We start from the raw sequence: 13,647 nt of genomic DNA, 5'->3' as shown, positions 1-13,647 counted from the left end.
TATAAAGCAACCTGTATATTAAACAAAGCTCTGATTAAGATGTACACAGCTATTTGCTTAATCTGGAGTTTAGAAAAGCCAACCTTTTTCTTGTTTTATCTTCTTTGGTTTTACCCAAAGATTATATTGATCTTCCTGAAATTCATAAAAGTTCACGTAGGAGCAGAATGCTATGGCAGCTGTAATGAAAATTTCATCATTTTGTTGTACAACTTAAACCTTTGTAAACGAGTCAAGAATTTTTTTTTTTCAAGAATTAACTGAATAGCACCAGTCATGAGTTCTTGAACTTCCAGAGTACAATTAAAAGTAGCACTCATCCAGTCCAAAATATCTCTAACAGTAACATTCCTAATTTATCAGAATGAACTTTGTTGCACAAGTCCCAAAAATGTAGCTATCGTACAAATTATATCTGAGTACATAGTTCCTGGATCTGTACTCATCCTGGAAATAAAACACTAATGTTTGTAAACTAGTTTAGCTGTTTTTTGACAGCTGAGTTTTGAATTACGGTTATCCCAATTCTGAATGGGTGGGCTTTTAACTTGTTCATGGCAGTGTAATTCTGAATTGGTTAGGACTATTACTAACGTGTTTTAGCTTTTTTTAGTACTCCAAAAGGAATATAATATACTGCCAAGTAAGAAAAAGTCCACTCAGCACGCTGTTGGTTAACTTTGTCTTTAGTGTTTTCCTGGGGATTTTTCTGTGCTCTTTGGTGGTGTCATGATGCCTCCATTACACACTGGTGACAACTGTCCCACTTTTGTGAAAGCTGACACATAATTGACTTCCTCCTGTGCAGAGAGAGATAGATATATTGTCAATACAAACTACTTTAGCAACAGAATTGCCAAATTTATCTTCTCAAATTTTCTGTTTTAAATATTGGCCAACTATAAATCTATTTGGTCAGTTTCCAAAGCCCACTGGTTCTCTGATTTTTATGTTCAGCTGCCTGTTAAAGTTTGCACGTAAGCATTCCCTTATAATCAAAATTATCCTTACTAGGATTTATATTTAATTACATAGTAATTTAGAGGTAACTCTAAAATTTCAAAGTATGTTTTGGATAGAAAACATATCATTAGTAGGTTTATTTTGAAATGATGACAGTATTAGTAAGATGGTACACTTATCTAATGTTCTGGATCAGACTTAGCTCAACTTTCTATTTCCTCCTGATCCATGTCTAATTTATTGTGAATTTGGTCTAGGAATATTAACTTGCATTTTCAGTGACAATGCTAAGATAAAAACCATGTTGAATAATGTTCTTTAGTTAATGAATTGATTCAAAATGATTTAAATTTCAGATTGTCTTTTCAAACCCCAAAGGAAAAAAAAAAAGTCATACCAGCATAGCCAAGTAATTTGTGTGTGTTTGGATATTGTGTCTGTCTTCTACAGAAATCTTCTTAAAAACCTTCAGTTTCACCGGAGGACCACTCTTCACTACTCTGGCAAAAGGTACCATCCATTCTACACATTCTGAAATATTATCCCAGTCTAAACCTGTCAATCAAAAGGAAAATGTATAGTTCACATTATAGGTCAACATTTTTGCCTTTTAAACAAAAGTATGTGTGTGTTCATGTGCGTGCGCATGTGCGCAAGCGCCCTATATATATGTGTGTGAATGTGTGAGACATGCTTTGCCCTATTCTTCTGGAACTTAAGATGTTACAACTTTCTTGCTCTGCCTTATTATTTGATCCCCAAGTTTAATGTTTGTATCTCTATGTACCTTATTATATTAAGATTTGGAAAGAAAAAGATGCTTTTTATTCATTTTGTCTGTTGTGTTAGGCTAATATCTAAATGTGAACTAGGATTGATTGTTAACAACATTAGAATTTATATGATCAACTTTTAGATTTTAGTAATGTCAATAGATTTTATTTTAGCTGTATCAACATAATATACTGATTTCATGCCACTGCTTTTTATGCCTTGGAATCATGATTGAGACATGTCAAAGACTCAGTCTAATTAAGGTTAAAACCATCTTAAGACAACTGCCTAGTTTTTAAAGTGCAACCCAAATTTTCAGCGTAATACATATTCATATTTGTGCTTTTTTCTTAGAATATAAATTCTTATTCATCTTTGAAATGAACTATATTTAATTTGATCTTAAAACTTTCTTTTGTGTATGGATTTTATGTGAAAATAAGGGAAATGGCATCCAGAGAGAGAGTACACAGAATTTAGAGATAACATTTAAGGTTCAAAATCCCTGTGTAGACCTTCCTACATGTGATCATGAGCAAGTCATTTGGAAATTGAGGCATAGAAAACAATGTGTTTCTAAAGACTTGAAGTTCCAAATATATGATTTCATGGTCAGGATATTTAAAAATTTTACTCAAATCAAAATAAGTGAAAATAGCCCTTCAATAATTATATTTTAGGCTAATTTTTATAAGTTAATAGCATGAATTATTGTATGAACAAGAAATAAAAAAGTAGAATATCTTACCTGAAGCTTTCTTAACGACTTCAATAGAGGTAAAATGGCATAAAGCAGCTGCAGCCAATATTCTGTACTGGAATTCTAATGAATCAATGGAGAGAATACACAGATCCAGGAGCTGTGCAAGGAAAAAAATAATTAGGATCAGCTTGGGAACTGGAAATTATGTGCTCTTATGAAGTTGTAACTATATTAAGGAGGAAAGTAGTGTCAGAAATGTCCTACCACTTATCCTTCCACTTCTGGCAAAGGACTAGAATTTGGTATTTGGCAGTGGTATACCAGAGATTGTGTTTCACATTTAATTTTTAAAAATAAATTTTATTATAATAGTAAGAATTTTATTTTATGATTCTAATATTAGACATTAAGTCCGTTCACCATGTTGTAAGCTCTTGGAGGGTCTACTAATTTATAAAGAGTACAGAAGGACAAATATGGTGGCACTTATTTCTGGATCAAGTTAGCTGTTTTGGGAGGAAGTTTATCACCAAAACATTAGTCTCTAAGTAACTTTTTACACCTTATAACTAATGAAAATAACAGCTACACCAGTAGTCATTTTGTACATTTTATGGGTTGTTGAAGTGTCGCATAAACTCATTAGTTAAAGTTAATTTTCTATAGAGAATAATCAGAATTATCATTGTCTCTCTTTTTCCTCTTTCACTCAAAAAAAAAAATTATAAGCCTTCTAATCTAGTTCTTTTTTAGGGGAAATCATGTTCTGGGGTAGGGGGGCAGGTAGTTATTCTGAAGCCTTTTGGAAACACGAGTAGGGAAAAGAGGAATTTTATTTTCTTTTTTTTTTTTAGTGGATTCTATTCAGTCCACTTCATAGCCATTTATATCAGGTTGTGTTCAGCATGAAAAACATATGTAATAAAGTTAATGTGAATCCATTAAAAACTTTTATACCTGGGCTATTTGAACGAATTTTTCCTGGGAATACTGAGGTAGGAGTACTTTAGGAACATCTTTTAGAGCATCGACTTGGAGAAAGACATTCAGCCAGGCAATAACTGTTACTGGACAGAGCTCCCACTTTAAAGCCTGTGAAGACAAATTTTAAGTTCTAGATGACAACAAAGATAAATTCATATTATTAGATCTTTAAGAAGGCCTTTAAATACCATTTAGTCCATCTCTTTCCTTTTAGATGAGGAAACTATTTAATACGAGCAACTGAGAAAAAGCTGAACTGCATTTCTATACTCCTAGTTCTTTCTACTACACTGTACTGCCTCTTAACAGAATAACATATTATAATTATATTATTTTAGCATACTTCTGGATAGAAGTTTCTGTGGGTTGGCTTCCTGTTTCCTGAAGTGTGTTAGCTTACACAGATGCTTCTCATAATCTTTGGTTCTAAAAAATCAGAATTTAAATAGCTTAAACAACCATTCCCTAATCCTGTTGGCTGTTAGCCACTGTCATTTACACTGAAGTTCTTTGATCTTGATATTCATTCTCATTTCTACAATTTTTCTTGACTGTCTGTAATAATCTGGTTTGCTCACTATTTCAAAGTGTTCTTAATGACAGCTTTGAATTAGCCATTATGTGGTCACTGACCATTCATATATTCAACATACATTGCTATTTTGTACAGTACAGGGCTAAGGGTGATCATAAAGGTGAGATAAAAATAGCTCTAGGTTTCTTGGGGTTTACTGTTTAAACACAGGTAAGTTCCATGAGATATCCAAAGTGAAAGAAAGCCTTTACTAACTAGGGCTAAACTGTGAAAAAGAATATGATAATCATCTGATGCATATGACAATGCATTTGTCATCTAATTACCCCTTAGAAATGGTGAAAATTTATCTTAATTACCTTTAATATAATGAGTTCCATCCCTAGGATATCATCTTCACTGCAAGCACCATCAGTGACATAAGCAAATTCTTGTAATTTAGGTGCATAGATTTCCTATAAAGATGAAATTTTGTACTTTAAATAAGATGTCATAGTGAGAGGACATAAAAATATTACTCAGTTCAGTTGTGCACTGAATTATATTATCCTGGAGGACAATTGAGGAAATTTATAAATCTTCACATTTATTGAAGGCCTACAGAGTGTAGTTGAAGTAGATGAAAAGACATCAAGATAAATAAGAAGTAGTTTATGCCTTCATAGGACTGATTTTGTATATTATATAAGATAGAATGTAGTGTAGTCAGAGGTACAAATTGAAGTGGTATGAAAGCTGAGATGTGAATAACTGAGTGAGGAATGACCTTGGAATTAAGAGTTTGGAACTTGCAGGGAGAACAAGTGGCTAATAAGAGATCTTGTTTAAAATAAAGTTTTAATAAATCCTATGCCTTATTGAGAAGTTTAGCATGAGAAAAATGCATGATGATGTGACTATCTCTAGGGTCTAGCATACTGAACTACTCTTAAGATACATACTTAGAAGATGTAAATGGAAAGTACCAGGGTAAGAGGTTGGGACTAAATCACTTAAGACCTGAAATTCAGATGAAAGCATTTAGTCCTGATCTGAGAAGTAATAGGATGATATGATCAGAAATATAATTTAGTAAGCTAGGCACCAATTCATATAACATATTGCAGATAAGATATAAACCACATAATAACAACATGTTATCCTAATCAGGGGGAAGTAACAATATTAACCATGAAACAATATCCAGACTGGGGGAGAGGCAAGTCAGTACTAACTTACTGACCTTATATAAAGGTCTGCTAGAGTTCCTAATATAAACAGAACTGCTTAGAAATTTCTTGATTAGCTTTTGAGATAACTGCTTCTCTGCACCTTTTGAAGAACAAAAAAAGGTGTCATTTTGGTTCTCACCCTGACAATTAAGAAGGAATTAAGTGCCAAAACAAATGAGAGAAATACTGAGAGGTAATATTGATCTGAGTTGGAAGAGAAATCCAGTTATAGTTGAATACACCATCAAGTTTTTTGAACAACAGGTTTCAGAAAAAGGATAGGCAAGATACTATGGTCTAAAATTGTATAGTAAAAGATGAATTTGAAAAAATAGTTTATACATTGGGCATAGTTTAATAAAATGATGAAGGACTTTGACTTGGCAAGACATCCTCTACCTTCAGTGAAATACAGAGCCATTTTTTGAAACAGGGACTGCATATAGCATCTGAACTTCTATTTCTAATCAAGTACATTTGTTAAAAGTTTAAATGAAAAGCATTAAGTAGTTCTTCCATTAAAAATTTCAGAAATCACTTACCTCAAGTTTTGAAGCAATGAATAATGAGGTAATACCAATGAGCTGAAGCATATTTTTGTTTATATCCTTTTGTGTTAACATAAATCTATCAAAAAAATCTTGAGCAAGATAAAACGTTTCTCTGTGAAGTGTATATACTTCACATACCTAAAGAGGAATTAAAACATTTAAATTATTCTTTAGGTATCTTCAAAGCAAAAAGTATATTCCAGACATTAAAACACTTTTATTTTTTTAATATGCCCAGTGTAAAATTTTAAAAATTTTTAGTTGCTGCTACAATAGGTGGATTTATTTCTTCTCCCCTTTCTACTGAGTGGAGGTACCAATTTGCAAAATGATTTTATCTCCAGTTTTACTTCCTTACAATTGATAGAAAGTTATGAAAACTTTGGTTCATTTCCTCTCAAGTTATTCTAACTATATGAGTAAGAAAGGAAAGAGACCAGTCACATCAAGGGGGATGATAATATAGTTAGTCCTTGTGGGCCACCGATATTCATGAAGCCTCACAAGTACTAGAGCACCGGTTCAAGACCTAGATCTGTGGATAATTTGGGAAGATCTATAAATTCATATGGAGAAAAAAAATTATATTTTAATCTAATTGGTTTCCTTTATAATGCTATGCATTTTATTAATTTTAAAACATTATTGCAAGGTATTCATATGCTTCATTAGGCTGCCAAAAGAGTCTTATTACATATTAAAAACTGCTGATTAGAGAAAAGCCTTTAAGCATCTGAGGTGTCCTTGTAGAGGGTTATGATGGCAAAGAGGAGACACAAGTAGCTAGGTGAAGCATCTGTATCATCAGGGGTTCTCTGATTAGTGAGACCATATTTCTGAGATTCTGGTGCTTCTAAAGGACATCTGAGGCAATTATATATACCTTTCCTTGAACCCATATGCTTTTAAAGAAAGTTGTTAATGACTTCTCTTTATTTCATTCTCAATGATTACATGCTCTTTCCTAGAGTATACCCTCAAAATACATCAGCATACTCGTCATGTCTGAAAATGTATGCCTCATTCTATACCTGTGGTCCATCATCCCTTCTGGTACCTTAGGGTCTGCTGGTGGAACTCTGCTATTGCTTATTCAGATCTAATGTGATTACTCTAATAGAAGATTTAAGCTTTAGGTTTTTCTTTTTTTTTTTTAAAATCAGAGATGACAAGAGGCAAGGTTAAGGTTATATTTCTGAAGTATATTATTACATGAAATCCAGAAAAAATTTTTAAAAGCAACCCTAACCTACACAAAGACATTTAGAACTCTAGCTATACTGCCCTTTTTTTGTTCAGGGACTAGTTTACTCCTTCAAAAAACCTCACAACCCAGGTTCCTTCATTTTTACTTAAGTTGAAAACTCTAGTGATCAAGCAAATTAATGCTATCTATGATGTAGTTACAACTTAGCTCCTTTTAATACTGCAGAATAAAAACTCACATTTCTTTACCATTTTAAGGTACGTTGTTGAATTGTTTCTGTCTTATCCAAGTCTTTATGACTCTATTTCACATTTTCTTGTATTTCCAGTACTCAAAAGTACTGGAGTGGTTAGTTATTTCCTTCTTCAGTTCATTTTACAGATGAGGAACTGAGGCCAACAGGGGTGTTAAGTGTCTGAGGCCAGATTTGAACTTAGGTCCTCCTAACTTCAGGGCTGGTGCTCTATCCACTGTGCCACCTAGCTGACCCCATAATGTCCATTTTACAAGTGCAGAAACTATCGCATAAATTAAGTGAATAAGTGAGTCATATCATTTGAACTTACATTTCTTTGGAACTCTTTAATCTTATTCTTTTAAATTATGTCAGTGTAACTTTCTATATCTCCCTGGATGCAGCATCTGAGCTCCTGATGTCTGCCCCCGGGGGGACAGCTGATAAAGGACTAGTTCAGGTTTTATACATGCCATTAACTATAAGCATTCTCAAAGATTGCAGCAGATAAACTTATAAAAACCACTACCCTAATTTCTGCCTTATGACACTTATATGGTTGAATATGGGAAATTTTGATTTTTAGCTATTAAAACAAAAATAGTTGAACACTCACCTCTAAAAGCCAGTCCAGAAGTATTGACCTCATCTGTGGTTCTAAGTCAGAATGTAGCATTTCAAAATGTTTGTCATGAACATATTTGCTCTCCTTTTTTAACATATTAAACCAGACATCCTTAGAACATCCCCAACTATGAAAGAGGAGAAAAAAGGATATTATATACAATTTAATTGGCTAAAAATGTTGGGTAAAAATTGAAGGTTCTATTAAAATATGTGGCTTTTACAATTAAAATATTGAGTAGGATGGCTTACACAAAATCTAAGCTTAGGAACTGGGGATACATGAATAAACAATCCCTACCCTTAAATATTTTACAGATCATTAGGCAGAGGCACAGCAAGTATGTAAATTAATACTGGCACACTGATAAAAAGGGATCCAGGCAGAGTTTTAGGAAAATTTGGCAGAGAAAACTAAATTTAGATTAGAATGTTGGGAAAGGGGGTTAAGATACAATATAATAGATTTTATTTTTTAAAAAAAGGAATTTGACATAGAGAATATTTCAGCCATGAAAGCATTGGGGAAAAAAAAATGCACTGTACGAAATAGCTAGTTGTCAAATTGAGACCGTCATGTGAAGGAATCTGAAATAACTGAAAGTTCTAGTGTGTAATAGCATGCATATTAAGGTGTTTTTTTCTTTTATCAAAAAAGTAGATAAAGGCTCACATTCACCCTGTTATTCTCAACTTGTCATTCATTTCATCTATCCATTCTGTAGCCAAATGTTATTTGGCTATATAGAAATGTTTTTTCTGTCTTCACTGATGCTATCTTGCTTCAGAATTTATTTCATTTCCTCCCATCTGCAGTATTGCAATAGTTTTCTAGTTGGTCTCCCTGCCTCAAGTCTCCTTCTGATCCTTCTTCACTCAGTTGCCAAAGGATTTTCAAAATTCTCTATTATTACCATGTTACCTGTCCCCACCTACTTAAAACTCCAGTAGCTCCAGGCTCAAATATAAAATTCTATAGGAATTCTTAAGTCCATTAGAACCTGTCCTCTTCCTACCTTTCTGCTCTTCTTATATTTAATTCCTTCCATGTACCCCATGATCCAATGGCACTGGCCTTTTTAATGATTCTCATCTCTCAACTCTGAATATTTTCCATGGCTGGCCTGGGTCTCTAGAAGTGTTCCTCTCCTTACATGCCCCACAGCTCCCTGACATCTCTTATGACAATTCAAATCCATCTTCTTCCTGGTCCCCAGACTTTCTCTCTAAGATTATTTTCCATTTAATACTATGCGTACATTGCATATATCTTGCAGGTACACAATCATTTGTTTCTCCCATTTGAACTGGGACTTACTAAGGATGGGGGGACCATGATTTTGCCTCTCTTTACATCAACAGCACTTAGCATAATGCTTGACAATAAATAGCCACCAAAAGTTTTTGAATGATGAATTGATATAGAAATGAATTAGAGATCGAAAATGGTCAAGGAGTCTCATATTATTTTGACAACTATTCAAAAGGTAGCAAAGGCTATTAGAGGTAGGGAAGATCAGTTAGGAAATTTTTTAAAGTGAAAGGGAATTTTTGATTACTGATAGTTGTTTTTAAAAGTTTGCAAATCTCCTACATTTATATATTAAGTTCCCACAACAATCCTGTGAAATAAATTCTATAAGTATTATCTTTTTTAAAGATGTGAAAAATCAGGGCTAAGAGAGGTTTTGAGACTTGCCCAGAGTCACATAACTACCAATTTTCTTAGCCAAAACTGAAATTCATTTGTTCTTGAATCTTTTAAGTTCATTGTCCTATTTTTAATGCTGCGTGGAGTCACTGACATAATAAGAGTAATTTTTAAAAAATATGCATAAAATTGTTTTAATTAAATATTTGCTTTTAATTTTTAGATTGGCCTTTAAGGGTAGCAATAAAATAGTAATAAACCATCAGCAACATTAAATGCCAATATTTTGGTTTTTTTATGTTTTTCATCTATTTTAGAAAAGTATTGAAAATAACTTACCTTAGATCAGGCAGAGGTGAAGGATTTATGAAAAGGTTTTTAAACCTATAATTAGTAAATCTGGAGAAGTCACTGGTGACAGTTTCTTTGTGTGGTGTTTCAATAATAATGCAAGGAGTGATACCCCCAGATATCACAGATGGCCAACAATTCTATCATTTAAAGAAAAAACAAAAAAACTTGTTGATGATCTATTTTAATCAATAGTAAGAAAAAAAAAATGACAATTTTTAGAAATGAAGTTTGATCCTAAAAACATCTTTAAAAAAAAAAAAACAGTTGTAAATACATAGCAAACAGTCTAATTTTTAGCAATCTACTATTTAAGATGACATTGTATATGTAATTATTTACTTAGTTTATAAGTGACAAAATATGGTCAAAAGACTATGGAGGCAGCACAAAGCTAATAAAATAAAAACAGGAAAGCAGAGGAGAGAACATGGAAAATATGTAGTTTTATAGTACTAAATTTCTAGACTTTTAAAAAAAATTTAATTTCTCCCAAAAATATGGGTGCCTTTTGAAAATAAGATTTTCAGGTTTTAATTAAACCTGCCTCATGGGACAATTTATACTATTAGGAAAGTTAAACAGTGAAAATGATTAAAAAGGATTAAGTGCTATTTTCCAAAAGAATGTGTTTAAGGAGGAGCAGTGGTAAAAGTCTATAGCCTTGTCTCCAAGATCCCCTTCATGACAAAGTATAGAAATATAGATAATAAAGTTTCAGTGAAGTACTGGAGGTTCTGGATGTTGGATCCAAATGCCAGATTGCCCAGGTTGCAATTAGCAGAACACTGGTACAGTGAAGAAGTGAACAAAGAGCAGTATATCCGAAAGGATTAGGCGGGCCCAGGACTGGCCAGACCACTGCAAGGGGGAGGGATTTACAAAGAGGAACCAGCTGCTAGAAGACTGACTTACTCTGTACTCTGCAGTTGGAAGAGTCAGGCTCATATGCCTAAATCACCCAGACTCCAGGCTGAACCTCTAGGCGGCATTTCAAGGTAAAAATGTCACATGGACCTTTTCTATTGTGAAGCAATACCCCTCAGACCTTCTGCCCTTAGCCTCAAAGTAGCTTTCACCAGTCCATCCTGCTTCACCCAGTCTTGCCTTACCCTAATTTCATATTGCTGTCTCTTGGCCACAGTCTCCTCTTTTTTTTTCTTTACATCCTAGAATGTAAAATACAGCCATTAGTAAATTGAGGCCTCAAAACGATAACAGCAAGTGTTCTTGTTACTCTTCTGAGCTTCTGAACTTACCTGTGCTGTTTTCCTTTTTTTGGCTTGAAGAAATTGAGTTTCCTGGGGAGAATCTGTTTGACTGCTCTGGGGCTGCTGCTTAGCTTGCAAACGGCTACTATAAATGGGAGGGAAAAGTAAAATTAAAAAAAACGAGTTCTGCTGCCTAACAACACCACATTTTTGATACAGACAACACAAAATATTACCTCCTTCTTGACATTTTTTTCTTTGGGTTCTTCAAAGCTTCTGGAGAAGAAAGGGGAAAAATAGTCAAGCACATGTTTAGATGTGTGTTCCACAAACCAAGAGACATTAGTAAACTGGCGAGATGGCCAGTCATTTTAGTTTTCCCATCATTATTTTAAACTTTAAATTTACCAGGGGAGGGGGTGGGAGCATGCTTTTCCACCCACCACCAAATGAGGTACAAAATTCTGAGATGCATACTATGCAGACTTAGAAAATCCAGATGGCTAATATACAGTATCTCAAAGAGGAAGCCCGAAAGCAAATTCCCCAAACAGGTCTCCCCACTGCATTATCCCCACTCCCATGCTGGGAGATAGGGGAGGGGGATAAAGGGGTGTAAGAGGTGGGCTAGAGGGTAAAGGGAGACTTAAGCACTTTAGCCTTCTACCCCTGCCTGGAAGCAAGCAGCCTGAGCTCCCCGTGTCCCTGGTCCCCAGGTGGTGAGCTCCTGGGACCCTGGTCGGTCTGCACTAAGGCTGGTGGGGGAGGGGGGGAAGGGTGAGGGGTGGGGGAAGGGTAAGGGGTGGGGGTGGAGAGCCAAAACTCTGGGGAAGCCGGTTCCGCGCCAATTTGGAGAGCGGCAGTGGCGGGGAAGCCAGAGAGGGAGGGAACAGAGACTCGGGTCAAGTCCTTCAACCTCCTCTCTTTCCTCCTTCCCCGCCCTCGGACAGGAAGGGGCAGCCAGATCTCTTCTCAAGTTGGTAGGGGGAGTAAGAACGGGGTATTTTCAAACGAGAAAATTCCCAAAACCAAAGGGGATAAAACTCCGCCTTGCCTTCCCCTTCCCCCATCCTGACCCCAAAGCAGGCAGGGGGCCCCATTCTCTCCCGGCTGACATCCCCTGGGTTCCCAGCTCCCCTGGGCGCCCCACGCCGCTCTGCCCGCCCGCCCTCAGGCGACTGGCTCCAGTGGGAACTCCAGGGTAGTGACACGCAGCCGTCCTGCTCCGGCTGAGCTTTCCTGAATCCCTTCTCCACGGCCCAGGCTCCCGCCCGCGGGAAGGAACCAGGCTAGATAAGATGGATGAATTCCGCCGGGTGAGGGTCCCTAGGTCCCCAGGTCCCCAGCCCCCATTACCTGCTCCACCATCAGCCCGGCTGCAGATCCGCTCTCAGCTGGCGCCGGCGCCAACCCTATATATACCTCGGGATCAGCACCGCCCCGTACGCATGCGCCTAAGACTGACACCTCTGGACAGCGCCTTCCCCCCTCCCCCTCCTCGGCCCGCGCCGCTCACCAGCCCCGCCCGCCTCACCCGGCGCGCGAGCGCCCTTCGGCGCGAGTCCCTACCCAACCGGCGCGAGCCCCACCTGGCTCCCGCCTTGCCGGGTCCTTTTCCTCTACGCTCAGAGTGCCGGCGGTCGCAGGCTGCGGGTCCCAGATCCTAGGCCCTGGGGTTAGCAAGGGAACTGAGGAGGAGACTCCTTCTTGGTCCCTCCTCTCCGACCCCGGCATCTCCCGCCAGGACTCTCCTCCCGCCCCTCCGCCCTCTGGGACGCGGTCTGACCCGAGGGTGTGGCAACTGTAAGGAGGCTCCGAGGAGGTGGGGGAAGAAGCGGATAGGCTGGTTGGAGAAGTGACACCCATCAAACCCGAGAGGTGCGACCCCGGGGCCATACGGCCGGCGGCAGCGGAGGAGAAGCAGGAGGTGGCTGCGGCCGGCTGAGGCTCCTTCCCTCACCTCCCCGCACAGGCGCTGGCTCCGCCCCTTCATGGAAGGGGCGGGGCTAGTGCTGCGGCTCTGGCCAATAGGAGGCCACAACGGCACTACAACGTGGAGCTGCCGCAGAATGTAAACAGTGCTGAGGCTCCCGGCTGAGGCCGGCGCGGTGGTTTTTCTTCCCTTATCTGTCCCTGGGGCCCAGTGCAGCCACAGTCGCTGCTGTTGAACCCCATGCAGAAGATTGAGGGGGGCCGGCATGCAGGCAAGGCCTGGCCTTGGATCTTGCCCTTTGCCCCGTCGGTGAACTCGGGTATGTATCTCTTTGTCTGCCTCTGGTCTAGGTCCTCACCTTTCTTCTCCAATCCCCTAGTCCATCGCGGAGGCCTGGGTTGCCAATGGACGCATCCTCTCCTCTGTGCCCTTCTCGCTTCCCATACACTTCCAAACTTGTTCCCAGAACAACCCCAGCTATCGTCTATAGGACTTGCGGGAGGGAAAGAGATAGGGATTGGCCTTCTGCTGTTTGCCTAGAGGGTCGAGCTAGGCCCGGGTCCGGACCACGTGTAGTGCCCGCCCCCTCCTTTAGGCCTGCCACCGCTGCGGCAATCCCGCCTAGAAGCTTCCCGCGTGAGTCCCGGCGCGGGCGGGAGCTGCTGAAAGTTCTGTTAGAGAGCCCGCCCTATTCCTTCCTATCCTGGAGATAAG

At 38.3% G+C, this 13,647-nt stretch overlaps 2 protein-coding genes across 3 annotated transcripts in view; one reads left to right on the top strand and one right to left on the bottom strand.

Annotated features, from left to right (window-relative positions):
• INTS8 (integrator complex subunit 8) overlaps nt 1-1,945 on the top strand; it is a 62,010-nt gene extending 60,065 nt beyond the window's left edge. The window contains exon 28 of the mRNA XM_074269185.1: nt 1,414-1,945. The gene's annotated coding sequence lies outside the window, so the exon portion shown is untranslated. The remainder of the gene's footprint in view (nt 1-1,413) is intronic.
• CCNE2 (cyclin E2) lies at nt 669-12,966 on the bottom strand. 2 transcript variants are annotated; one of them, XM_074269226.1, is made up of 12 exons: nt 12,590-12,966; nt 11,237-11,276; nt 11,049-11,145; nt 10,902-10,958; nt 9,778-9,929; nt 7,780-7,915; nt 5,713-5,859; nt 4,319-4,414; nt 3,398-3,532; nt 2,486-2,597; nt 1,361-1,518; nt 669-800 (listed from the first exon to the last, which is right to left on the bottom strand). In XM_074269226.1, the coding sequence occupies exons 1-12, from the start codon at nt 12,894-12,896 to the stop codon at nt 687-689; spliced, it is 1,551 nt and encodes a 516-aa protein (XP_074125327.1). In that variant the 5' UTR covers nt 12,897-12,966; the 3' UTR covers nt 669-686. The 2 variants fall into 2 exon arrangements, with proteins under 2 accessions (XP_074125327.1, XP_074125335.1); XM_074269234.1 differs by lacking the exon at nt 12,590-12,966 and adding an exon at nt 12,357-12,498.
• Between the last annotated feature and the right edge of the window lie 681 nt (nt 12,967-13,647).

The sequence above is a fragment of the Sminthopsis crassicaudata genome, chromosome 1 (assembly GCF_048593235.1).
Source record: "Sminthopsis crassicaudata isolate SCR6 chromosome 1, ASM4859323v1, whole genome shotgun sequence".
NCBI lineage: Eukaryota > Metazoa > Chordata > Mammalia > Dasyuromorphia > Dasyuridae > Sminthopsis > Sminthopsis crassicaudata.
Note: the sequence above shows the minus strand (reverse complement) of the source record. Positions and strands in the feature narration are given on the sequence as shown.